This window comes from Lutzomyia longipalpis, chromosome 1, assembly GCF_024334085.1.
Source record: "Lutzomyia longipalpis isolate SR_M1_2022 chromosome 1, ASM2433408v1".
Lineage (NCBI taxonomy): Eukaryota > Metazoa > Arthropoda > Insecta > Diptera > Psychodidae > Lutzomyia > Lutzomyia longipalpis.
The window spans coordinates 16,305,581-16,332,435 of NC_074707.1; the positions used below are offsets into that span (position 1 = coordinate 16,305,581).

Genomic DNA, 26,855 nt, shown 5'->3' on the forward strand with positions numbered 1-26,855 from the left:
ATGCGAGGGTCTACAGAGAATTTCTTTTTTTTTTTTAATGTTACCCAAGAGGGCGTTTCTGGTCATTTTTTTTTCTCTCAGCTCTCTCCATCACCTCCCATCTCACTCTCTCACTTCCCCATCGCATGAAGAAATGAATTTATCATGTTCTTTCTGGAAACCCATTGCAGAATTTTAATTAAAGCAATTTAATGATGAAGTTTTTCTGCATTGAAGATTCGCTCTTCTTCGGTATGTTTTCCACGCTTTTGTACACAAACGTGTGTGTTGTTAATTTTTCTTCACCATCAGCCGCCACTCTTTCTCTCTCCGCATGCTTTGCACCTCCAGCTGTATGGAATATGACATGAAATTGATAAAAATCAAGCAATTTGACTCTGTGGTGCTCATGCAGGGGGCGCCATTGTGATGCTGTCTCTTTCACTCCCGTACACTCGGGAGCATTCACTTGAGCATGCTCGCGCAACCTCTCTCGCACTGATACCTACTCGCAGCATTGTGAATCACAATGCAAGTGTATTGAAGACGTTAATTTTTTTTGTTCAACTTCTTCGTGCAAAGTCGCGCAAAAAGTGTGCAAAAACTTATACAAAAATTACGTGGTGAGTCTTTTATGATGTGCACAATGTATTGAAATTGCCTTTTCACCATTTGAGAGCATTATAATCCCAGGAATAGTGAGATATAAACCGCAATGACTTGGGCGGTGACACACAATAGCCTACTACGACCTTAGATCAGCCTAAGCTGCCCTGATGTTCTTCCACCACATAACTCCGTCTTTTCATAGCTATATAAACATCTCTGTCCCCATTTCAAGTTTACTTCCCCGCAAGACTCTACACGGTGGAAATTCTTCCCAGGAATTTTGCATTATTGTCCAAGTATTTTCCTCTGATGAGGCACTTGGATGTTATGTTGGCTACATATAGTGGTCTCAGTCGCACCAAACCGGTTTTTTATGGCGAATAACCCAAGCAAAAGAAGATGTAATTTACAATTTCTTCTCTCCCGTGTGCACTTGAGACTTAAGCCTTTTTTCCACATAAAAATTGTATACCTTGGGTGGTATTTAAGGGCAACTAGTATGCAAATGACGATGTTACTGCACAGTGAGAGGTGAAGGACACCTTCCTCCTGTTCCAGGTCACATAAATTATGTCTTAACATCAGTTTGTGACATTTTTGACATTTTTCCCCATAGCTCCCTGAGAAAACAGAAAGCAATGGACGGAGGATTTATAAATCAGTTTTTATGTTGAGAAGGTGAGGGAGAAAAAAAAAGAAAACCGAAAACCTTCAAATGTGTATGCAAAAGAGACTCTTTAAATTGGCAAATATGGCGACAGTATGTTTGTATTGAGTATTCAAAGAAAAAAAAACCAAGGTATGAGTAAGCTGTCTTGAGAAAGAGACAACCATAAGTTTTGTTTGCACGTGAAGAAGACAGCCTATGCTGTAGTTCCACATACATTCACACCAAACTACACCATTCACAATAAACGCACGCCACTGTACGCACACAACCACGTTATGATACTGCAATTTATGAAACCAACCTTTTTCTTTTTCGACTATCCTCTAAAACCGGTTTCTATACTATATATTTTTTCATACATAACTATTGCCATAAATAAAAAAATAATAAAAATAAAAAGGGAATGAGATGGAAATCAAGTTAGGAGAAAATAAATAAAAAATAATACCTCTTTGTAAAAAACCGAAATGCTCTTCGTTCCATAATAATGAAATATAATTAAACTAAAAAACTTTTAGTTTGAAACTATACTCCCAGGGATCAGTAAAGAAAATCACAAAAACAAAATTCAGAATGAAAACTTAAAATAAATTAAAAACTTTTTAAAAGTTTCTCCATATAAATATGGCACACATTTTTTTTTCACATCTAGCCACACTATCTCTATATTTTTCTCTTTTTGCTTTCTGTGTTATCAAAAAAAAAGAGTACGACGATGGTCTCTTCCTGTTCACTGTAAGCACCGAGAGAGGAATACTTTAGCAAAAATTCACACGACCATAATCAGTTTACAGCGCGAAGGCAGCAGAAAGTCTATTTTGCTTGGCTATCAAATTTTCACAGAGTGGAATAAAACAAATGAACGTGTATGAACCACAACTGCGCACTGATGAAATGAAAATGGAGAGGGCAGTGAAGGTTTTCAGGCAGCCAAACAAAAAGCGAAGCCAAGCGGCACCGCCATTGGTATTTCACTTATGCCACTCTTCACTCTTAGGCAGTTAAATTGGCAACGGTCCCACTCTGACGTAGAGCACTACTCACACCATAGTACCCAGTCAGTGCCATCTGGCATCGTCTCATGCACGGCAAACAAGTCTCCCCTCGCTTCCATTTCATTACTCCTTCTCTTTCCCGCTCACATCTAATTTTTGTTGGGTAGCAGCATAAGCTTACCCATCAAGGGGATTCGGAGAGTTCGGCGGTCCCCTAGCTTATAAATTATACTCTCTCAACGTTACATGTTCGTTCGCAGTAAAAGGCACACAAAGCGAACAGACCCTCATTTTGTTTTTTTTTCTTCCTTTCCTTCACGCTGTTCCATTCCTCTTCTCCTCCTTCTCACATCAAGAACAAAATACATCGAATATTCGGTTCGTGGAACGCTCTTGGCATTCCTCTCATGCTGACGATAGTTGTTTCACTTCCCCCATTTCGTTGTTGGGTTGGGATGGCATTTTTGTGTAAAATAATAAAAAATGCTCTTCACACACACACACCTATACGCAACACGCAGGCTATACAAAGTTGAAGTTTCCCTAAGCAAAAAAAAAATAAACACGCAACGCACACAATTTGAGAGAACTATCAGAGGGAACCAGTTTACATTATTCAAGTTGGGTACGCGCCGCTCTCTCAGATGAGTGGTTAAGGCAGAATTTGTATGTAGGTCCATTGAAACGGCTAAGTATATCGCTTGAAATACTTTATCAAACACACTCTCCCCGTCTCACTCACACCCATTGTTGACTATATTTGTTCTGTTTCTCATCAAGCATTGAAATCCATCCAAAGAGAATGGAAGATTAAACATTTTGCGGGATGTTTCATACAGCAGACGGGGAATACTAATGCCCCTAAAATAGATTCAGCCATTTTACAAAATTTGCATCACTCCCTGGATACCCCTAGCTGTGTACACCTCTCACTATAGATACAATCTGCATTACAACTCATTCCAGACAAATTAATGAGGGATCAACCATCATACCATCCTTTTGTAGTAACCACATCGCGTCTTTGTAACCAATATGACTGACAAGTGGGTTGGATCCATTTCCCATGACTACAGCGAGATGATCTCAGATACGAAAGAAAATTTTCTCACGTGAAAATTCATTTTGAAATTTTCCACCAAGATCCCACACTCGTGACATATGCATAAAATGCAAATGATGTATAGTTTTCTACATATATAATTGCATCATTGGACTTAGAAGCATGTTTGTTTGTTTTTTTGCGGTTTGTTTGTCAATGCTACGAACTAGCATTAACCCAAATCAAGGGAGAGTGTGAAGGTGATGAGAATTCTGTGTGGCAGTGAAGGAAAGCCATCATTAAGAATCCATAGAAGTTCACGAAAACCGGATGCAGTGGGAACATCAAACCCAGAATGAAATATTCTTAACCATCCCCCAAGATTTGACGTGAAGGAGGGTAAATATATTTCACAACGTCAATCCCTAAGGGTTCTAATCCCCCCTCTTTTTCCCTTTTACAGCACCAGGGAATTCATAGCATAGGGAATTCACAGCATAGGGAACACAGAGAGCATTACGTCCCAGGTAGACATATTTGAGATTCGTGTATGAATGCCTATAAAATATATATGGGGTTCGCTTTGAAATTCAACTCCGGCTCTCCTATACATAATTCTCCAATACATACATATATGTTGGCTAGAGTGGATAGAAAAGTATCATTAATCCCCACCACTGTGTCACAGAATGGCGAGCTTGCGCACTCTTCGGTGACATTAGTGCGCATATGTAGTATTTTATAGTCATCTAGCAACACCTACCTCTTTATTTTACATTAGGGTGGGGATGGCCAATAATTTTCATTTCCCCCACTACACGCTTTGAGTTTCTTGCTCGACTACCGTGTGAAAGAGACACAAAACAACTCAAAATGTCTCCATCTCATTTCGGCTGTTGTGTCTGGTATCTCAGCTAGAGACTCAAGTTAATATTGATTTTGTTTGAGGCTACTTCCATACATTTTTTTCTCACTTTTAAATTTCTCTTCTTTTGCATTTCAAATTTTATCCTCATCAGTATGCTCTCTCTACCGTTAACCACTATTAAAGCAAAAAGAAAAAAAATAGTAATCAGTATCACGTACTGAGGTAACTGATGTGCATACTGATGCTGATTTAAGTAGTTATAAATCATACATATTGTGGAATTATCAATTCGTACAAAATCAAACTAATTTAATCAATTCAGTGTGATTTTGTTGAATTTAACCAATTTTAAAGCAGATCGTTTTAAATAGGTAGGTACTGACTTTAAAATTCAAGTAAATTTCAACCTCTGCGCACCACCAATGTACAGATACACCTTCATGTCTGATGCACACCATTGAAGAATGCTCTGTACAAATTTGGTCGTTCAAGAGGGTTTTTTGTATTCGTCATGTGAAATGAACATATTCACAATGACGTGATGCAGAAAGAGATGCAATAACTGAAATGAAATAAGATAGCAATCTACCACGGAGTCAAGGAGAGAACGAGACCGCGATTTCACAGCAACTATATAATATATGTGTAAACAATATCAGAAGTCTGTTTTTTTTATCTTAACCTCAAAAAAACCAAAAAGGCTTCAATTTCCTTTGTAATTTCCTTTTCTTTTAGATTCAACTGGATAAATATAAGATATGTGTTTTGTGAGAACGTCATAATCTTTTCCACCTGATTTACCAAAAGAGATGTTGCCTAAGGAGAACCCTTTTCCGTAATTGAAATATTGAAAACTTACTTTAGCATTACTTCAAAAAAATCAATAATAGTTTAGTCGGTAATTAAATTGCAATAAGTTTATTTAGAATGTTTATTTTTGTATTGATGTATTTCTGTTTGGGTCACTGTGCCACCATGATCAGCTGTTTACGCTATAATGGCATTACGGAAAACATTTACCCACTCTCTCAGTATATTTCTTATTACATATCAGATTCGTCTTCATTGCAACGCGGGTATGGCGTTCATTATCACTCACACACTCAACCAATTTATGAGTATTAGGAAGAAAAAACACGTAGTCACTTTCTCAAACATCGCAGTATCTTGATAATCACATATTGCCGACCATTTGCAATTCTGACCTTTCTGTCGTACAACAGACTTTCTTTAGAGAGCATTACTTTTTCCTTCTATAGTTCAAGGCCTTCAAGGCTAATAAGTGTTTCGTGCCTCATAGATGTGAGAAGAGTGTAAATTGGTTCATTTATGGTAACATTCCTTAAGAAACTTTTGATTAAGTTCTTGCAGGTACTACGCATATAACCGTTTGATTACTCATAAATTTTCGCTGACTTTATCAAATAGAATGTGAATCATGTGATCAGTTTTAATTTTCACGAAAAGTTTAATGTTTCTATCATTAGACAGATTCATAAAACAAAATGGAACTGAAAAAAAGCAAAATTTAATCGTTTTCTATATTTGGAAATGATACAATTTTAGTTCTTAAATTTTGGGCTTGAATTTTAAAATAATGGGCCTTATTCAGTGACTAATAAACCCTTGAAATTCGCTTGAAATTTCAATACAAAATTTAAAGATTTTAAGGGATGATATTTCTACCAAGACTAAGCTAAAATTAATACCTGATTAAGATAAAAGGTATAACCGGAACGTCATGAAATATCTACATTTTACATTATAGTTTTGGTCCTATATCAATTTACAATACCTATTTCATACAATCCGTCAACTATTATTACGTTACTCATATTACACAAGAAGTTGTTATTTTATTTAAGTTCATTGTACTTTAGATAGTGTATATAGTACACCAGATATAGAATACTTGAGCAATGAAAAAATTACATCAATGAGTATGATTAAAACGGACAGACTTTATTACTTATTTTTATTTAAATCATGATACAAAAAACATTTAGAACAATTTTCTTCAAAATTCTACTTTATTCCTAAATCTAGAACATAATCTACCAAGTCTCGTAAGTTAGAGCTTTAATACAAGCCGTCGGAGATTCATGGTTTATTCCCGAATTTACCTAAACTACAACTTTAACATCTACCCCTCCGTATAATGTAGAAAGTGTATTCCATGTTGCACAATGCCTTCCAACTTGCAAGGAATTTTGTAAGATACGTCAAACGACCCACGAAGTATTGTCTCGATTCATCATTTTGTTTTTTTTTTTTTTACTTCAAAACGTCTAATTTTTATCGCGTCTGTTTTTTACTTCACACTGCTCCAAAATTATAGAATATCTATAAATGTGTCTGTATGAGATATTTCATCTCTTTTGTACCCACAACCGGGAGCTTTTTCCATTTCAAACTATATATAATACTGATGTGTATACGTTGATAGAGCGCGCGGCATATCTCGAGAGAAAGATTAAAGGGGACCAACTCGTCTGCGCTCCGTTGGTATCAAATAGTCGCGAATTTTTTCTCATCTAAAGTGTTTGCATATTATATTTGTCTCACAGCTTCCATTTGAAGCGGAAACCATTTAAGTTTCGAGAGAGAATTTTATGTGAGAAATGTGAAAAGTTTTTTTGTTGTTTATTCAGCGTCTCTCAGTGTTGCTTGTGCATTCTATTGTTCGTTGTATATGTATGTATGTAAACAGAGTCTAGCATAGGTTTGGAGAATGTGAGTTTTTGGTGGAATATTTTTCAAATCCAATTCACTTTCATTCCTTCACCTTGGACAATTTACAACTATGGAGCTGCTATTACTGCGGGGGAACTTATAAGAAATCGTGGAATAAGTTGTTTCACGCAAAGTTAATAACAAATGTGGTTTCATTGGAGTATGAAAGTAGAAAAAAAAAACAATTTTCTCATAATATTATCATATATCTAACTCACTCTAACTGACGCCATTGCTACATGTCTCGCTGTTGAACATCTAATTACACCCTTTGCATCCAAAAAGTCTATACAGAAAAAACTTTGCTCACACACCATCATTGGAATATGAGACTTCTCTCGGCGCATACTGGCCCGACTATGCCTTCGGATGTACCCGAATGGGTATGAAAGTGTGGAAACCCCTTGGCTATGGCAGCGCCACAAAATGGACTCGTCCATAGGGCCACCGGCAAAAGCATTCGAAGCACTCTTGTGTAGTGCGTTTTATGCTGTCTCAACCATGAAACTCTTCTTCCATTCCACTCCAAAAATTCACCAGCTAAATCCACATAATATAGCCCCCACCTCGCCAATTTATGGTGGAGTGCATTGCAAGCAGTTAAACCCAAAATAATGAGTATTACGTGAATTTTTGCTGAATCTAGACCATTTTCATGCTACCTTTTTTGCTCATGGCCAGAGAAAACTGCTTGGGTACAGATATTTCAACACGCATACACCAATATGGCGAACACACTTTCTCACAAACTCATTAATCACGAACGATGTACACAAAAATTTCAAATTATATGAAAATGACCAAAAATCTGGCAAAACTTACATTTTCCTCACCACATCTCAAGGAATACAACTGGAGAGTGTGGAAAAAATAGCTCGAAATAGCATTGAAGTTGCACCAAGTCGTGAATGCTGATCCCAATGCTCTTTTTTCTCTCACTACCTCTTGCCACATATATCTATAGCTATATATCGAGTATGCACAGAATGTGATATCTTCAACTCTCAAGCACTCACACACAGCGGGGCCCGACGGGTAACTATCTCAGAGATTTTCTAAGTGGCTACGAGGCAGCTGTGACGTGTTCCAAGGGACTTGCTATTGGTCAACACAGCGGCCAATGAGATACTAGTTGGATGGTGTATGCCAGAGAGGGGAACCCCATTGTGACAAAATGGGGGTAATACTCTTCATATGCGAAGGGGAAACTAAATGTGAATATGGCGAAAGCTATACTTGAAAATATGTCGGATAACCTATACAGAAAGACCCAAAAGGAAGAAAGAGTCAAATAGATAGATTATACAGAAAAACTGCAGCAATGAGAGAGATAAATATACATTTTATGACTTGGCAGCGGGTTAAATGAGAAACTATGGGAGAGAGAAGCAGTCGCACCCTGCTATGGCGCCAAAAATTTCCAACTTTGCCACGCAAGATGAATAAAAAGGCAAAGAATTTGTCTCCATTTTGATAGTTAACCTCTGCTTGGTGCCTTCTAGCATTTATGATGGCTTGACTACATTTGTAATTGGTGTAGTGGGAGCTGATCTCTGAATACCTATAACCTTTGGCCGCTACAGGCGCAAATCCGTTCCATTCGCATAGCCGTTCTTCAGCCATTAGCAATATGCATTATTCATTAACTATCATATAGGATATATCCGTATTACTATATTGCCTAGGCTAGAATGAAACAACTATCATCAAATCCTTTGTCTTAATTACCTTTGAATAAAACCATTTTAGTTCAATTCCCATCTTATTTGTCTATTACTTCTTCAAATAAGGAATAATGACGAAATCAGCGGATTTCTTAATCTGAAATTTATGATATTTTTTAAAAAGGTTTTCTGAGTATTGAAGATTACAGGATTCCGCCTATGATGACCATTTAAAATTATTTTTTCAACGAAAATGGAAATCTAAAAATAACCACGAGGCTTCAAAAGAAACTGTATATGACACGCAACGCGTTTTCTTAAAAGAGAGGTTAATTCTATCGTAAAAACGGATGCTATAACAGCATGTTTTCATCATTAATTATTTTTTATCCAAACATTAGTTGACAATATTCAGTAAAATTTTTGGGAAACGATCCTAAAGGCCTAACCAAGCAACAGCGTCAAAAGACGCTGTTCGTTGTTTTTTCTCACTTGCTCCTTGTCAAATTGTATTGCGCTGTCACTGTCAAACAAGAAACGCGGTTTCTATGTTATATAACCGCCTTTCTTGTGTGACAGTGACAGCGCGATACAATTTGACAAGGAGCAAGTGAGAAAAAACAACGAACAGCGTCTTTTGACGCTGAAGTATGGTTAAGCTTTAACGATTTAATTTAATTTTACGTTTAATTTAAACATCAAAATCCTTTCTTCGGTAAATTGTTTGACTAGCAGAGAATATCATAAGTCTAACTAAATTTATTATCAGTGTTATCAGTAAAGTTTTAGCTACTAATTTTTTTTATGTTACATTTTTATATAAATCGTTATTTTATGAGAACAGCGATGTACTATAAGAAAGGTGTCATCAATCAACCATTCTTTCAATATCTGATACCTTAAATTTTCGATTCATGATTGAATTTTAATTTTTTCTTTTAATTGTACCTAATGTTTTTTGTTAATTACTTTTTGTAAAAAAAATATATTTTTAAAAACATTCTTAAATCATTATATGCACTTGTCTCTAGTTTTTTTACACGAATTGCGCTTTTCCGATATTTGAAATTGCGGATGGAAATAAATTCAGATAAGGATTTTAGAAAAGCTCAAAGTTTTATAATTTTGAGCGAAATAAAGAAAAAGTGTTTAAGAAATTGTTTAAAGGCGGAAATTTATTTATAAGAATATTCTACAAGGCTTTGATCTACCTTCTTTGGAAATATTTTGAGGAATTTCTCAGTCCATGTGTGACTCTATTAGCACAGGGCTATCATACAAAAGATTAGGATTAATTAACATAACATTAAATTTGAAACATTTAGCCATTTGATTTCTGACCGGCTTTATCTTTCCGGTCGGTTAAAGACAGAAAACTAATAAAAATTATTAATGTTCGTGTATCAAACTATCAATTGACTTTATCCCCATTAGAAGTTAGAATATACGGTTGGTAGACGTATTATATTATTTAGAATTTTTAAATAATCACGAATCGAATTATTTTTAACAAGTCCAGAGAATTTCATTACGCTATTGATAGTTTTACAAGTCTTTTGTTATGAAGAAAGATAAAAAAAAGAAAGACATGCGCGAAGATAAATCTTCCGTCGTTGTCATCGTCGCCATCAAAATCTCTGATAGAATCAAAATCATCGTCACCGCCATCGCAAACATTGCTACCACCTACAAAAGTCATAAAAGACTTGACGAAGCTGTAAGAATGCACTGCAATGGTGGTGGGACCACATGTGTTAAAGAATAAAAGAAAATACGAAGATACTGAAGAAATGAGAAATAGTTTTTCTGACATTTTTTTGTCGTATAGATGCGAAATCGATCCATTTTGCTTTTTCGTATTCTCTTTTATTCTGACCACAGGGAGTCTCATAAACTATCACATTATTGCCTATACATTAATCGTAAAGCAAGAAAGAGAGAGAGAGAGAGCGAATTGTGCATTCTATGAGCGGGATTAAGATGAATTGATGCCGATCTTTGAAGAAGTTTGATTTTCAATGTAATCAATAGATGGCGGTAAAATGTAATATTATTTAGGTAATATTTTAATTCGATACTATTAGAACAAATACTCACGATACTTTGAACAAAATGCTAAATCTTATATTTTTATGTATTGTATATCGGATAAACAAGTTGAATATTAAAAAAAAATAGAAAAATTCAATATAAAAATTTGTGATAATTCTTTCTTGAGGAAATATGGAAATGGTAAAAATAACAATTCATTACATATTTTTGCGTTAAAAAATAACAAAAGAAAAACATACATAATTAGCAGAAATGTAATTGATTAATGTCTTCTCATTTACTACGTCCTATCAGCAATAATCATATCTTACATTAAATTTACGTGAGGGATACAAAAACGGGTTAGCACGCAGTTAAAAGAAACTCCCTATTAAAAGCATTATACTACTAAACATACTCATAGTATGGATAATCTTCATTGTGCTTCTTTTTATATTAACACTGAAAAAAAAAACATTTCTATGGCTATTAGTAAGATTCTAATAAGAAAACATATTTTGACAAGAAATTCACGGAAACATCAATTATACCTTCTTACGTTTCTTTTTATCGTCTTTTAAATGAGATAGAGGAGAACAGAACAAGTTTTCTTAAAAAAAAAACTCCATTTAAAATACCAAAGTGTGAGTGAGTCAGCATCTGCACTCATACTTTATGTTGCCACAAGATACCTATAAAGCTACATAAAATATATATATGAAACTCCTTTGAGCGTATTGTGAGGAGAGATAAAACCCAATAACACTAATAATAAGCATGAAATGACGGCACTTAATACGCAATCGCACGAGTTAACCAATGGTATGGCGGTGTCTGTATGATAGAAAATCAAACAAGTGTGAAAGAGAAATAAAACTATCGTGGTCTTTACAATTGGGCAAATGTAAAATGGTTTGCATAAGAAAAAAAAAACAAGCAATGACGCGAAAGACTGTCTTCGTAATAAATATGAAGAGTCGCGAAGAATGAATAATTTTTAAAATATGGCGTCTTCTTAATTTTTCAGATAAAACATAAAAAAACGTTTTTAATGCTAGAAAAATGTTGAGTGGAAATTCATATCGTCTTCTTAACTGGAAAGCATGGAAAAATATTCGCAAGTTCTGCAGCAATGCCCGGAAGGTTCCTGAACTCACAAAGGTACAATTAAGATGTTTTTTTTATTTATTCATAACATTATCACGTCAAATGGGGTGAATAGGGACACAATCAGACGGCTCTAATTGACTACAGGAGAATTTTATTAGCCTTTATATATCTCTAAGCTCATAACAATCCCTCACTAAAACTTCTAATTTTCAGAATAGTTAACAATTCTTCTTAAATAAATTTTAATTAATGATTAAAAGGTAAAAAGAAATTAAAAATCCTAATTTTTATTTTTAAATATTAAAAAAAAACTATTTTAAAGGAAAAAAAAACTAATCAAGTTTTAATTAATCATTGAATATATCGGCATTATAAAACGTTTCTGCCTTCGCAGGATCGTTATCCGGTAACGCGAGGACAATACGCTGAACTATCCTCAGATGATATATCAAAGTTCGAAGGAATTGTAGGAAAAGGTCGTATGATTGTTAATCCGGTCGATGTTGAACCCCATAACATTGACTTCATTGGTTGCGTACGTGGATACAGTCGTGTAGTTCTCAAACCTAAAACAACGCAACAAGTTTCAGAGATCCTCAAGTATTGCAATAGTCGCAAGATTGCTGTATGTCCTCAGGGAGGGAATACAGGGTTAGTCGGTGGATCTGTACCAGTATTCGACGAAGTTATCCTTTCTACGCAAAATATGAATGAAATTGAGACAATTGACCAAGTTTCTGGTATCCTTGTGTGCCAATCAGGATGTATTTTGGAGCAATTGGATGAGAAGGCACATGAAAATGGACTGTGTATGCCTCTGGACTTGGGAGCAAAAGGTTCCTGTCATATTGGCGGGAATGTGTCCACAAATGCTGGAGGATTGAGACTTCTTCGATACGGAAACTTGCATGGATCGGTATTGGGAGTAGAAGTGGTTAAAGCTGATGGGACTGTTTTGGATCTGATGAGCAATTTCAAGAAGGATAACACAGGATACCATCTGAAACATCTTTTCATCGGATCCGAAGGAACGCTCGGAATTATCACAAAAGTCGCAATTTTCTGTCCAACAGCCTCAAAAGCAGTCAATTTAGCTTTTCTCGGTAAGTTAATTGACTCCCTTTTAGAATAACATTGAAGGTATTTAGGATAATGACAATTTTAGGCGTTGAAAACTATGAAAATGTAATGAAAACATTCCTACAAGCTAAACAAGAACTCGGAGAGATTCTATCAGCTTGTGAAATGATTGATGCCGAATCCCTAAAATGCAGCACAAAACCTTTCAACAAATCTTCACCTATTGCTGATTATCCTTTTTACATGCTAATTGAAACTTCGGGCAGTAATGCTGAACACGATGAGGAGAAATTACATAATTTCCTCAATAATTCAATGAATTCTGGCATAGTTCTCGATGGAACTACAACAAATGAGTCCAAAAAAATGAGAGTGAGTCCAATTTTACGTAGAAATCAAACAATCAAACTTAGAATTTCTCTGAAAATTATTTCAGGATATTTGGTTTTTGCGAGAAAGAATTGCGCCTGGGATTCTAATGGATGGTTTCTGCTTCAAATACGATCTTTCCCTGCCTTTGAAGCAGTTTTACGACATAGTTCCAGCTATGACGGAACGTGTTGGGAGTCTTGCCACACGAGTTTGCGGATATGGGCATATTGGTAAGGAGATTTTTTAAAATTAAAAATTAATTTTTAATGAAAAAATTTAATTCTGTATTTTATTTTAAACTTTCCTTTAAAGGTGACTCAAATTTGCATCTTAACGTGAGTTGTCCGGAATTTACTCAGGAAATTTACAAACGTGTAGAACCGTTCGTGTATGAATTCACACACAAATTGAAGGGCAGCGTAAGTGCTGAGCACGGAATAGGATTCCTAAAGCCGAACTACTTGAAATACTCAAAAGGTCCAGAAGCTCTGGATTTGATGCAACAGATGAAGACGCTTCTGGATCCAAATGGGATACTTAATCCATATAAAGTCTTGCCGAAAAGATTGTAAAATGTAAAATGTAAAAGATATAAATCATTTGTTATTATTTTGTTTGTTATTAAATTTGATTGTTATTTTTTATGTTAATAAAAATGAAATTTAAAACATGCGCAGTTGCAAAAAATTCGCTATCTGTCGTAGAATTTTTTATTAACGACCCAAATAGCATTCTTTATTTTCTATCTACATTTGTACATTATAGGGATATTTAATAACTAACACATAACATGTGGTAGAAATAAACAAAGTTTTATCAAAGGAAAAAATCTATCATGTAAATATAATAAATAAAAGTAAATTACTTGATATAGTTCACTCACCCTATTTACGTTGTTTTCTGGTCATCAAAATTCGGTGAGTATTAGTTATTCAATGAACTTAAATTGAAAATTTTATTAGATCTCCTTTCGGTACAGCATCGGCAACATAGCTGAGTGTCAGTCCCTAGGAAAAAATACATCTTTTTCTAAAATTTACTGCGTTTTGTACGGTCCTTTGAACGGCTGGTAAGTAAAATATTACTCCTGATTGCGGTTTCAGTTTCCTTTATTCGATGGCTGGTACAGTCATCCCCGTTTCATCATCTCTCGGTTAAACACTTCTTACGCATTAAAATTACTGAGTAAGATGAGTTTAACCGAGAGATGATTAAGCGGGAACGACTGTACCATAATATCCTTTAAACATTCACCACCCTAAAAGCTAAAATATATTTTATCGATAATTTTGGTATTACCATAAAGTTTTGTATGATTGAAAATTAATCCTTTCTGAGTCTGTAGTACCTATTTTTTAGGATTCATCGAAGCATAAAAATTCAATGAAACATCTTGAGCAATGCTCTTTCCCAAAGATAATCTCAATCTTACGTAATTTACTGATGATCTCAATGTTTTACCCCGAACTGCTTTAATGTCTTACCTTGATCCATCATCCGTTCGTGATCTGTCCGATAGTCCATTCTTTCTTTCGCCATAAAAAACGCCAAGATTTTAACACAATCCTTCGTGATTTTCATGTTACCATCATCTAAAATTTTTAACCTTAACTCATTAACAACAATGTAGTACAAGAACTTAAAGAAAAATCGTACAGGAAGGTTGCATTTCACATCAGAATCCAATCCAAACGTAGTGTCTCCAATATCTAAAAAGAAAAATAAAATAAAATAGTTTTAACAAATACATAAACTTTTGTTAGCACAGAAGCTCTAAGCAAGGATTTGCATCTTAAATCTTTTATGGTTACAAAACCATAGAGTTTAGCATTAGTCTGAGCTGAGCTAACAAAAACTATCAGCGCCTATGGAATTTTTTTTTTATTTTTCTGAAAAACCTAAAAACTTTTAAAAATGGATCAGAATAGTTTTGATGAATTTTTCAAATGTTAGGAATTTCTTATAAATCAAAGTCCGTAAATCTTCAATTTTCTTCTTTAAAGTATATTATTTCAAGTCTTTGGAAATTCAAGTTATTAGATCAGATGGCCTGTATTCTGAAGTCAAGTTTTTAAGATTCCGAAATCTTGACTGAATTGTTTATTTAAAAGATTTAATGATAGAAAATCTCAAGATTAACCCTTTCGCATCTGCATGAAACATTGAAACGTTTTAACTTTTCATTACGAAATTCAATCTGTGGATGCTTTTAGAATACATCTCTGATTCAGAACGTTTTTTTGGTCTAATTAATATTAATTCAACACATGTCTGTCTCTGAAAAGAAAAAATATTAAATTAATTAAAATTCGAGAAAATAGAATGTTTAACGTTTAAGTCAACGTATGAACCAAAGAACTCGAAAAGGTAAATTTAAGAATAGTGCTTTAAAAAAAAATCAGAGAAAATGGAAAACTTGTAAATCAAATCGTATAGAAACAATTTGCATAATGAAACCCTATGCAACATATACATGACATGCAGCATAAACTGCATAAACATATGCATAACTCAAGTCAGTAGAACACAAATATGTAATTCAATTTCCAAATGAAAGATGGCTCCACAAGAAATGAAGAAAAAGAGAATGCGCAAGACTGGGAGAAGGGAATTAGTGGAAAAAAAAGAAGGAGAAGTGAAAAAGAGAAAACAAAAGTAGCGGAGGCGATCAAATATTATTTAAAGTTAATCAACATATTTAATTCTTGTTGCTGATTACATAAGATTTCACACACACTGATACTGTTTATCAATAAACAACGACGCATAAGATAGTCTGGTCATAAAATAATAAAAATGCGAAGTATATCATCTCATTCAGTTTTCACTGGAAAGTGGAACAAGGCGTTTGGGAGAAATTTTCGCTCTAGGTGAATTTTTTTATTAAGAAAATTTGTTTTATTAAATATTTTTAAAAATGTTATTAAATAAATATTTTATTTCGTTTTTAGCTTTGGTGGAAAATGAAGAAGTATTCTTTTGCCATTGATCGCGGAGGCACGTTTACGGATGTGCTGTGTCTGTGTCCAGATGGACGTGTGAAGACACTGAAATTGCTCTCGGAGGATCCAGAGAGGTATAAGGATGCTCCGAGGGAAGCCATACGGAGGATTCTTCGGGAAGAAGTGGGCACGAGTTCGGTCACAGCAGAAGGACTCGTTGATACCTCATTTATCTCATCAATTCGAATGGGAACAACCGTAGCCACGAATGCACTATTAGAAAGGAAAGGTGATCCAGTAGCATTGGTGGTTAACAAAGGTTTCCGTGACCTCCTTCACATTGGGAACCAAGCAAGACCCAGTATCTTTGCGTTGGACATCAGAAAACCCTCGAATTTGTATGAGATAGTAATTGAAGTGGATTGTAAAGTCATTCCCGAGCAACCCGACAAGTGCCAATTGAGTAATGCTATATACTTACATATAGAAATGTAATCTATAGAATGTGAATGCTTTTTTCTACAAACAAGCTATATACTTATTTTTAGGTCAAAACTGGGAACGAGTCGTTGGTGTTTCGGGAGCGAAATATCTCGAAATGCGAAAAGTAGACACGCCAACCGTTAGAGAATCTCTGAAGAGTGTTTTGGACTTGGGAATAACATCATTAGCCATTGTTCTCACGCATAGCTACGCCTATCCGCAGCATGAAGTGCAAATTGGTTGCATTGCAAAAGAATTGGGATTTAAGAATATCATTCTATCCCATGAATCAATGGCTATGTGTCGTATTGTCCCAAGAGGCTATACAGCCTGTGCTGAAGCCTACTTGACACCGCATGTTAAGCGTTATTTGTCAAACTTCAAAGCTGGATTTAAGGATGAGCTCAAAGACATTGATGTCCTCTTTATGCAAAGCGACGGTGGGCTAACGAAGATGGAGAACTTCCGCGCAGCCAGAGCAATTCTTAGTGGACCAGCAGGAGGAGTTGTTGGCTACGGTGTAACAGGATGTCGGGAAACTACAGCTCCATTAATCGGTTTTGACATGGGTGGTACATCAACTGATGTCTCTCGCCTTGCCTCCGGTAAGAAGCATTAAATCTTCATTAAACATCGGCCTTAAGACCTCAAAAACCTTAACCCACACTTGAAAATCATTAAAACAGCAACATTTGTGAACGTGTCTTAGCAAGGTTCCACCAACCACGTTATCAGACGTTGTGTAAACAACCTTGTAGTCTTAAGAATTCATAATGCTCAAAGATCGTGCATTTAATTTTGTTTTTCATTTCCTTTAGGAAAATACGAGCACGTCGTTGAATCAACAACAGCCGGTGTATCAATTCAAGCACCTCAACTGGACATTAATACAGTAGCAGCTGGTGGTGGTTCAATGCTCTTCTTCCGTTCGGGTTTATTTGTTGTTGGACCCGAATCAGCTGGTGCTAATCCAGGGCCAGCCTGCTACAAGAAAGGTGGACCACTAACTGTTACAGATGCCAATTTAATTCTCGGACGTCTCCTACCGGAATATTTTCCCAAAATCTTTGGACCGAATGAAAATGAGAAACTGGACTACTCTGCATCGGAAAGGAAGTTCAAGGAGCTTACTGTGCAAATTAATCAGTACTTGCGGGAATCCGAAGGGAGAACTGATGAGTTGTCCGTTGAGGAAGTTGCAATGGGTTTCATAAGGGTTGCAAATGAATCTATGTGTCGTCCAATAAGGGCACTAACTCAGGCTCGTGGATATGATACATCAGCACATGTTTTAAGTTGCTTCGGAGGAGCAGGTGGGCAACATGCATGCAGTATTGCACGTGAACTAGGAATGACGAAAGTCCTGGTGCATAAATATGCTGGAATCCTGTCTGCCTATGGGATGCTTCTTGCTGATGTTGTGCATGAAGCTCAGGAACCATGTGGTGTTGAATACAGCAGCAGTACTGCTGACTTCCTAACTCAACGTTTGGATGTTTTGTGCCAAAAATGTACAGCGAAACTGGAAGGACAAGGCTTCAAAAGCGATCAGATCGTCCTTGAACCCTACCTCCATATGAGATACGATGGTACCGACTGTGCCCTCATGTGCTCCCCAAGAAAAACCAGCCATGGAGAAAATGTCCTTATTCAGAAATACGGAAACTTCCATGAAGCCTTCCTTGAACGGTACAAAACCGAATTTGGTTTTGTTATTAGTGGAAGAAAAATAATTATCGATGATATTCGTGTAAGAGCCCTCGGGAAGACTTTTGCTCCTGAGGAGAAGGATATTTCATCAGCCATTGGAATGGTACCGGAAATGGAGGAATACACATCGATCTACTTTGAAGGTGGTACGAGAAAGACTCCAGTGTACTTGTGCTCAAAACTCCTGGCGGGAGATGTTATTGCTGGACCAGCAGTACTCATAGATGATTTGTCAACAATACTCGTGGAACCAGATTGTCGTGTTGAAATGACCAAGAAGGGAGATCTGGTAATTTACATAGAAACCGGAGAAAAGCGACCTATCTATGAAAAACTGGATGCAGTACAGTTGAGTATCTTCAGTCATCGTTTCATGTCGATTGCTGAACAAATGGGACGTGTTCTGCAGCGGACATCAATATCTACGAATATCAAGGAAAGGCTTGATTTTTCATGCGCCCTCTTTGGGCCTGATGGTGGTTTAGTTAGCAACGCTCCACATATTCCCGTACACTTGGGAGCTATGCAGGAAACTGTGCAGTATCAGTTAAAAGTACGCGGGGAGACGCTGAAAAAAGGCGATGTGATCCTGTCAAATCACCCCCAAGCTGGTGGTTCGCATTTACCCGATTTAACCGTGATTACTCCGGTATTCCGCAATGGCGTCCCACGTCCTGTCTTCTTTGTTGCTTCCCGTGGGCATCATGCTGATATTGGTGGCATCACCCCGGGATCAATGCCACCGCATTCAAAGAGCCTTTCAGAGGAAGGTGCAGCCTTCAAATCATTCCTCATTGTTGAAAATAACGTCTTCCAAGAGGAAGCAATCGTTAAACGTCTCACAACACCAACTGATGCACCTGGTGCCTGCGGGACACGCAACCTGAGCGATAATCTATCGGATCTCAAAGCACAAATAGCTGCAAATCACAAAGGGATTCAACTTGTGGGTGAACTCATTGATATCTACGGATTGAGTGTTGTTCAGGCCTACATGAACTTCATTCAGGCAAATGCGGAATTAGCAGTAAGTGATATGCTAAAAGAAATAGCCAAGAAGACACAACATGGAGAAGTTCTCGAAGCAGAAGAACGCATGGATGATGGAACGCCGATTAAGCTACGAATAACAATCAATGAGAATGAGGGAACTGCTGTTTGTGATTTTACTGGGTCAGGACCAGAAGTAATTGGGAACTGCAATGCCCCACGTGCTATAACATTCTCAGCTCTGATCTACTGCCTACGCTGCATGGTAGGACATGATGTACCACTCAATCAGGGATGTTTAGCACCAATTCGTGTGATTGTACCGAAAAATTCAATACTGGATCCATCCGAGGGAGCTGCAGTTGTGGGTGGAAATGTTCTCACATCTCAGCGGATTGTTGATACCATCCTCAGGGCTTTCAGGGTGTGTGCTGCCTCACAAGGATGTATGAATAACATCACAATGGGTGATGAAACATTCGGATATTACGAAACTGTTGCAGGAGGGAGTGGAGCTGGACCAACATGGCATGGAACTGGTGGTGTACACACGCATATGACCAACACCAGGATTACTGATCCGGAAATAATGGAACTGAGATATCCGATCGTACTCAATAAATTCTGCCTACGTACTGATCAGTCTGGTGGAAGAGGTGAGTTTGTCTCAGACATAAAATCTTCCAGTATCTAATTTATCTTCATTTTAGGAAAATTCAATGGCGGTGAAGGCATTCAGAGGGAACTTCTTTTCCGGAAGCCTATGACGTTATCCGTTTTGACTGAACGTCGTGTGCTAGAACCGTACGGAATGGCAGGCGGAAGCAATGGGAAACCAGGATTGAATTTGCTCATAAAGAAAGACGGAAGGATCATTAATTTGGGCGGGAAAACTGCAATTGATGTGGAAGCAGGAGATATGTTTAGCATGAAGACTCCAGGAGGTGGTGGATATGGATCTCCGTCTGAGGGCAATGCCAACCCATCAGATCATAAGGAACAGAAACAATTTTTCATGGAAAAAGGAAGTGTTTATGAATACAGGAAAGCACAGGAGTCTGTTTAAGGTTATGTTCAGCCTGGACGGATTGGCCAGATCTTGCGCAGCTTAGATATTAGGTTCAGTAGATGAGAATTCTTTTTTGTTATCTTGTTTATGGGTTTTTCAATAAAACAAAAAAAAAGCTTACCAGAAAAAATATGTTTGCCATGTTTTATGCTCGAAGGACTTTAAATTTTCTAGTTTGGACTTGAAATTGCTTCATTTCTTTGAACAGAATGCGGAAAACTCAAGAAGGGGAAGAACCTTCAAAACTAACGAAACCTTTAAAAATTCGTTGAAAAACGAATAATATAAAAGTGAACATGGCGCCACTTTTTCAATTCAATGGAAAAATTGTCCGTAAAATTAAAATGGTGAAATAGAATCAAAGCAACCAGTTTTGGGATCAAAAGATAAATAATAAAATTAATTAAAACAAAATTTATAAAGCAATTTTCCAAAAATTATAGTTAAAAGAATTATTTTGAATTTGGAATGTTTTTGATGTTATTTCCTTGGGCCTACTACGGTTCTGAAGACACTGTTACTGCGAAACATCACTGTAATTTTCTGATATTTACTCAGAAGACATAAAAGATAATAAACTCTCCAAGAAAACTAATGAAAATTATTATGAAGGACTGTTGCTGCCTTTCCTGAAAATCCTCCAAGGAAAATTAAAAAGAAAAACGTCTTTTAAACTAAATAAATGCTGTAATGAATCAAAGTTTTCTTTTACAATTCAACAACACTAATAAAGATTTGAGTCTCTGAATATCCCATCGTGCTTCACTGTACACAGTCGTCTCCACCAACTACTTCTCAATCACCAACTTATCTGTCTTGTAGAGATCACCAATTAGTGCCTGAAAGATAAGAAATTCCCTGATCATCGTGAAAAAACTTCCGGACTGAAATTCAATCAACTCACCTGTCGTTGAATTATTTGGAGATTATCATTTGCATATTTAATCTGATTCTCTATTGTTTGTGAATCTGAGAGTGCCTTGTTGTCCCGGAAGCCATCCCTTATCCTCCTTCGAGCATATTCTCTGGCAAAATCACAGAAAAAGAAAACAAATAGTCAGGTGTCGTTTGAAGGAAGAATCTTTCATTGATGCTTACCTGTAGTTGTAGGAAGTGAATTTCTGTGATTCTCGCAGCATTAGCTTGTAGAGCGATAGAATTTTGCCTTTTGAAGACATTTTCACGGAATTCTCACTTATTTTACACAAAAAATGATGAAATAGTTTTTCTCCAGCAGAATTGTTTTGACAATTTTCTTCTGCCCCTGATTAATGGGTTGCCGGTAAAATGAAAGTTTCAATTTTTCACAGGGAAATTTTAATACTTTCAACCTTTTTAATTTGATTGAATTGAATATTTTTAATAAAAGTTTATCAAAATTCGTTAAAAATTAACAAAGAATTTAATAAAATTCTATTCATTTTATAAAAATTGAAAGGTTTTTGGAATAAAATTCTATTGAATGAATATTTCATAAAATGTGAAGTTTTCATTGAAAAATTGAAACCGATGACATAACCTCACATTATTGGCGAGGGTGGTGAAATTTTTCAAACCAAAACTAACCTTGAAACGGACAAAATGAAAAGAATTTTGTAATAAAATCAATAAAATGATTGATTTTGCACAATAAACACTGATTAATTGATGATTTCTTTGCTAATTTACCTGTATGCTGTGTTAAATAGCTAAATTATGCTTTCTCCTTTGGAAAAAATCGCTTCCAGGAAATTTTACAAAAACTTTTTGAATGATTTTCTTTTCCTCGTTCTTTCCTACTTTTCTACAGATTTTCCTGCTACAGAACATAATAAACTTAATATTCTATCAATTAAATGTAATTAAATAGCAATACTTACCGTAATAACATGAGATTTTCCAGATTTTCTGCGACAAACAATTTCAACAAACTTTCCCGGAGGTGAAAACATCCCTCCCAATTTCAAAAACCCAAGAAAAATAACGGTCAAAATTATTGAAAAAAATTCTGAAAACCTTTATTGTCCCCATAAAAGCATCCACACTGGGAGGAAAGATCATACAAAAATATAGCCAATGGTTATCACAAAGATTCGCTGGAATGAGTTAGTGTGTCCCCATGGTTCCAAAGACTCCCCAGAAAAGAAAATGACGGCATTTTATGCCTGATAGGTGCTAGCTGAGACATTTCCCCCTGTTCCGGTCCAATTTGTATGATGAAACTTCCCTTCCTGCCCCAGAAGTTCATACGTGTGGGCACCGAAGTAGTCCCTCTGCGCTTGAAGGAGATTTGCCGGCAATCTCTCCGATCTGTAGCCATCGTAGAAGGCGAGAGCTGCAGAGAGAGCGGGCACGGGGACACCCCAGAGGACAGCTTTACTCACAACTTGACGCCATGAGTCCTGGCAGCGTGTAACTTCCTTGCGGAAGAAGTCATCGAGGAGGAGATTCGTGAGGTTGGAATTGCGCGTGAAGGCTTCCTTGATGTTGCCCAGGAAGCGACTCCGGATGATGCATCCACCGCGCCACATGAGGGCAATCCCACCGTAATTGAGGCGCCATTTGAACTCGCGCGCTGCCTCACGCATCAGCATGAATCCCTGTGTGTAGGAGACGATCTTTGAGCAGTAGAGGGCATTCTTGATGTGCTTGAGGAATTCCGCACGATCCGCAGTCGTGGCAGCCACTGCGGGTCCCTTGAGGTGATGACTCGCATGAACACGCTCCTCCTTCAGTGCTGACAAGCACCGCGAGAAAACAGCTTCACCAATTAGGGTCACGGGGACACCGTAGTTGAGAGCAGCCACAGCAGTCCACTTGCCCGTTCCCTTCTGCCCAGCTGTGTCACGAATCCTCTCCAGGAGGTACCCTTTGTCATCCTTAAAGTTGAGAATATCCCTCGTGATCTCAATGAGGAAGGAATCCAATTCACCACGATTCCACTCCTCAAATGCATCCGCCATCTCCTTCTGACTCATCCCCAGAGCCTTCATGAGGTCATACGCCTCACAGATGAGCTGCATATCCCCGTACTCAATCCCATTGTGGACCATCTTCACGAAATGCCCGGCACCTCCATCGCCAACCCAATCGCAGCACGGCTCCCCTTCGGCCTTTGCACAGATCGCCTGGAAGATGTCCTTGATGAGGGGCCAAGCCTTCTCATGACCTCCAGGCATCAGGGAAGGACCATGACGTGCACCCTCCTCACCACCACTAACACCAGAGCCCACATAGAGAATTCCCTGCTTCTCCAACTCCTCACACCTTCTCGTTGTGTCCTGATACTCCGAATTCCCGCCGTCAATAATGAGATCTCCCGGCGAAAGGAGCGGTACTAGCTGCCGAATAAAATCATCCACAGCACTTCCAGCTGCAAAAAGTTTTTTTTTTTTTAAATTAGTTTGCTTTTCCTTTCATTTATTTGGAAAATTTTATTGTGATTTTTCGAATGGAAATTGTGGAAATGGCTCTAATTATTTTGGTGAAAATTACTTGGAAGATAATTGAGGGTTCTTTAATGGAAATATTAAGCAGATTTTGCTACGATCTTTAACTAAAAATTACTAAAATATTAAGGAACTTTTTGATAAATTCGTTAAATTGAAGATAAAAGGTAAAGGATCTTGATAAAATGAAGAGATTTTTTGCAAGAAGAAATCGAAGAATTAACAATTCCGACAATTCCTAATTTGTAAGAGAATAAGGAAGTTTTTAGAAACAGGTTTGTCTAGTTCTTTAGACTCTCAAGTATGCAATTGTTTAAAGACTTTTGAAGACGAAACAAAGGATTTTTGTAGGTCTCTTACAAAAGGTTCCAAATTGGTTTAAATACGAGGATCCTTAAAAACAATTAAATTGTTTTTTCTTAATCATCTACTTCTAGTTCAATTCGGTTAGCCGATATTGCAATGAAACTGCAACATAAGGATGAAGTTCACTTTCTAAGTTCGGCTTAGTCAGTTTTTGAAAACAGGCTTAAATTTCTTAAAACCTGAATTGAAGATCACACTGAATCATGGCTGAATGCATTTCAGCTTGAATTCAATTTTAATGATTTAACCAATTTGGACACCCAAAGTCGATCAAAGTATGGATCTGACCGTTTTTAAACATTTAAATTCGTAAAAATCATCCAAAGGAGCATTATATCTTAAAAGCTTAAAAAATTTTGCCTTAATGCATAAACAAACTTAGGCCAAGAACCAAAATAGCTTAGACCTAGACCTTGAAAGACTAAAGCGGTATAAGAAAATTAAAGTTTAGCTATAAAAACCCTAACCTAAGTTAAAAGCCTAAAGTCTGGTTTAGGAATACATATATAGGCCTAGGATAAAAAACTTAGCTCTTGCTTGAAATCTTAGGCCTAGCCTAAAAATCTAAGGGAGTTATCACACGTAAGCTCTAAGTACTTGATGCTGAAGATTTTATATGTGAAAAAAAAGAAAAAAACAGCACTGATGTCTCTCTTGTACTCACATACATGTTCTGCTGTTTAAGCACTTGGAGCTTAAGTATAATAGCCCCGTAACTCAAGTAATTGAAGCCTAACTTAAAATATTTGAACCTAATACTTTTGAAAAACTGAAGCCTAGTCCAAGATATTCAGGCCTAGCCACAAAATAGGGCCTATTGTTAAAAAACTAAAGTCTAATTTAAGAAATTCAGTCATAGCCTAAAAAACTTAGGTCTGAAGTTAAAAATCTAAAGCCTATCTTGGGAAGTTCAGGCCTACCTTAAAAAACTTAGGTCTATTGTTTAAAAGGACTAAAGCCTTGTTCATGTAATTCAGGCTATAAGAAACTTAGAGTTCAGCCTAAAATAATCTTAAACTATGTAGCTCAAAAGCCTAAAGTCTGGTTTAGGAAAATCAGAGTTTTGAGAACAAAAACTTTAAAACTTGCTTAAAAATTCAGTCAGGCCTAGCTTAGAAGTCTTAGTCTGGTTTAAGAACCCTTAGGACGGATTTCTTAATAAATTTCAGCCTAAATCATTTAAAACGATTTCTCTTTGTTCTTTGAAGATCTTTGAATCTTTGAAGATTTCAGTCCATATCAAACTCTCAGATTCATCTCTTCGAACTACAAAAAGCCCCCCGTTCTCGTTCTCTTCGTTTCTTCTTCTCATTCCATTTAACATTGCTTCTCTCAGCTTTTTCTTATCATTTAGCGTAAACACTTTGTAGTATTTTGCCCTTATCAACAATAAGTTTCTAAATCCATTTTGCATGAGAGATTTAGTTGATTGAATTAAATGATTAGGCAATGCATTGATTGCAAGTCCATTGACAATGTTTTATGTGTAGCAGCATGGTCAGTCCGGAGACGCCGTGATTTTGACTTTCACGCCGTCATGATCTCAATTTGCGAAAGGTGACAACCTTCAGCATAAACATTAAATTACAGGTGTGGAGCTAATTCAATGCCTCTCTCGCGCTCTTTTTCTCTCTCCTCTCTCTGTAGCGGTCAAATGTGGGGGTCATGTGAGGGCCCACACGGAGGAGGAGAAGAAGAAGAATCGCGAAAGTATTGCAAATTGCTGAGTCAGATAACCCAATAGGCGATATCACCGGACGTGACTGATAAGCTGGATACCGCAGTGGACTCACCTTTGACGAGGAGCATCACTTTCCGAGGCTTCTTCAGCTTGTTCACCATGTCCTGCAATGATGTGGCCCCAATGACCTTTGTGCCCTTTGCCTCGTTGCTCAGGAAGTTCTGCACCTTGTCCACGGTCCTGTTGAAGGCGCACACGACGAAGCCATGATCATTCATGTTGAGGATGAGATTCTGACCCATTACGGCCAGTCCAATTAGCGCAATATCTGCTTTCCTGTGGAAAATTCAGCAAATTAATCAAAAAAGTTCGAGGACATTGAAATCTTCTCGTTTTCGTGGAACTTACTCAGCCATTTCTTATTAATTCTGCCAACTGCTGCAATTCAGAGTTTGCTCAATGCGCGGGGAATGGCTTCACTGAACTAAATCACTGAGTGGTAGTGTTTTAAAATTATTAAATTATTTTATGCCGCGGAGAGAGAAAAAGTTCAACTTGACCTTGCCGGAATGACTGACTAACTCGGTAGGGGAGAGTGGGGCATAAAAGGATTCATAAGAATTTTTGGGAAGAGTTCAAGAAAATTATATTTGTTTGTGAATTAGAACAAAATGGTCTAAGAGTTGTATTGTATTTTATTTATTTATTTGGTTAATAAAGGGGTTGCCATCATTACTGATGATTCCCCTGAGTTGTATTGTAGAATGAAGAATTTCCTATAAAATAGAATTATTGGTTTGTTCAATATTTATCCGAATTTCTAACCTAACATTTTTACCATTATACATTCAATGGGGATGAATGAGACAGAAAATCAAAATTGTAGGTAGTACTGAATTTCTGTGGAATATCTTAGATATCTTAGGTTAGAAAATATCCACAAAAAATAATATTACAAAAGAACCGGAGAACTCCTTGAGGGATTTGAGTACATAAAATTTTTTTAAAAGATAGATAATAATGGGCCTTATTC

At 36.7% G+C, this 26,855-nt stretch overlaps 5 protein-coding genes across 9 annotated transcripts in view; 2 read left to right on the forward strand and 3 right to left on the reverse strand.

The window, feature by feature from the left end:
- The window catches only part of LOC129793179 (polyhomeotic-proximal chromatin protein), a 25,873-nt gene extending 17,964 nt beyond the window's left edge, over window positions 1-7,909 (reverse strand). Inside the window, exon 1 of one of the 2 annotated variants that reach the window (XM_055832985.1) lies at window positions 7,719-7,909. Coding sequence is in view for 1 of the 2 variants with exons in the window: in XM_055832977.1 (XP_055688952.1) it covers window positions 1,707-1,741 (35 nt within the window). In the remaining variant the exon portion in view is untranslated. Of the gene's footprint in view, window positions 1-1,706; window positions 2,164-7,718 lie in introns of those variants that run through there. The other variant, XM_055832977.1, reaches the window with a different exon arrangement.
- On the forward strand, window positions 429-13,825 carry LOC129793195 (D-2-hydroxyglutarate dehydrogenase, mitochondrial). Of its 4 annotated transcripts, none has more exons than XM_055833037.1 (6): window positions 429-602; window positions 11,619-11,752; window positions 12,096-12,804; window positions 12,867-13,153; window positions 13,218-13,383; window positions 13,466-13,825. In XM_055833037.1, exons 2-6 carry the CDS (start codon window positions 11,654-11,656, stop codon window positions 13,723-13,725), a joined length of 1,521 nt encoding a protein of 506 aa, XP_055689012.1. In that variant the 5' UTR covers window positions 429-602; window positions 11,619-11,653; the 3' UTR covers window positions 13,726-13,825. The 4 variants fall into 4 exon arrangements, with proteins under 4 accessions (XP_055689012.1, XP_055688988.1, XP_055688996.1 ...); XM_055833013.1 differs by lacking the exon at window positions 429-602 and adding an exon at window positions 5,321-5,534; XM_055833021.1 differs by lacking the exon at window positions 429-602 and adding an exon at window positions 5,328-5,495.
- Window positions 13,826-15,777: 1,952 nt separating this feature from the next.
- LOC129793192 (5-oxoprolinase) lies at window positions 15,778-20,477 on the forward strand. The gene is made up of 5 exons (XM_055832999.1): window positions 15,778-16,023; window positions 16,105-16,558; window positions 16,644-17,183; window positions 17,397-19,934; window positions 19,989-20,477. The coding sequence occupies exons 2-5, from the start codon at window positions 16,117-16,119 to the stop codon at window positions 20,342-20,344; spliced, it is 3,876 nt and encodes a 1,291-aa protein (XP_055688974.1). The 5' UTR covers window positions 15,778-16,023; window positions 16,105-16,116; the 3' UTR covers window positions 20,345-20,477.
- A 535-nt stretch (window positions 20,478-21,012) lies between these two features.
- Window positions 21,013-21,631, reverse strand: LOC129793222 (LYR motif-containing protein 4). Its single transcript, XM_055833051.1, has 3 exons — window positions 21,446-21,631; window positions 21,252-21,372; window positions 21,013-21,186 (listed from the first exon to the last, which is right to left on the reverse strand). Exons 1-3 carry the CDS (start codon window positions 21,523-21,525, stop codon window positions 21,136-21,138), a joined length of 252 nt encoding a protein of 83 aa, XP_055689026.1. The 5' UTR covers window positions 21,526-21,631; the 3' UTR covers window positions 21,013-21,135.
- A 688-nt stretch (window positions 21,632-22,319) lies between these two features.
- LOC129793231 (6-phosphogluconate dehydrogenase, decarboxylating) lies at window positions 22,320-26,509 on the reverse strand. The gene is made up of 3 exons (XM_055833062.1): window positions 26,231-26,509; window positions 25,935-26,158; window positions 22,320-23,699 (listed from the first exon to the last, which is right to left on the reverse strand). The coding sequence occupies exons 1-3, from the start codon at window positions 26,236-26,238 to the stop codon at window positions 22,486-22,488; spliced, it is 1,446 nt and encodes a 481-aa protein (XP_055689037.1). The 5' UTR covers window positions 26,239-26,509; the 3' UTR covers window positions 22,320-22,485.
- Between the last annotated feature and the right edge of the window lie 346 nt (window positions 26,510-26,855).

Bases quoted from the DNA above. Each gene is read 5' to 3' on its own strand.
- LOC129793231 (XM_055833062.1), bottom strand. The intron at 23,700-25,934 runs GTGAGTCCACTG...AACTTTTTGCAG, and splicing joins AGTGATGCTCCTCGTCAAAG to CTGGAAGTGCTGTGGATGAT.
- LOC129793192 (XM_055832999.1), top strand. From the start codon at position 16,117: ATGAAGAAGTATTCTTTTGCCATTGATCGCGGAGGCACGTTTACGGAT. The intron at 17,184-17,396 runs GTAAGAAGCATT...CATTTCCTTTAG, and splicing joins TGTCTCTCGCCTTGCCTCCG to GAAAATACGAGCACGTCGTT. The intron at 19,935-19,988 runs GTGAGTTTGTCT...TCTTCATTTTAG, and splicing joins TGATCAGTCTGGTGGAAGAG to GAAAATTCAATGGCGGTGAA.
- LOC129793195 (XM_055833037.1), top strand. From the start codon at position 11,654: ATGTTGAGTGGAAATTCATATCGTCTTCTTAACTGGAAAGCATGGAAA. The intron at 13,154-13,217 runs GTGAGTCCAATT...AAATTATTTCAG, and splicing joins ATGAGTCCAAAAAAATGAGA to GATATTTGGTTTTTGCGAGA. The intron at 13,384-13,465 runs GTAAGGAGATTT...TTTCCTTTAAAG, and splicing joins TTGCGGATATGGGCATATTG to GTGACTCAAATTTGCATCTT.
- LOC129793222 (XM_055833051.1), bottom strand. From the start codon at position 21,525: ATGTCTTCAAAAGGCAAAATTCTATCGCTCTACAAGCTAATGCTGCGA. The intron at 21,373-21,445 runs GTAAGCATCAAT...TGATTTTGCCAG, and splicing joins TTCACTTCCTACAACTACAG to AGAATATGCTCGAAGGAGGA. The intron at 21,187-21,251 runs GTGAGTTGATTG...CTTATCTTTCAG, and splicing joins TCCAAATAATTCAACGACAG to GCACTAATTGGTGATCTCTA.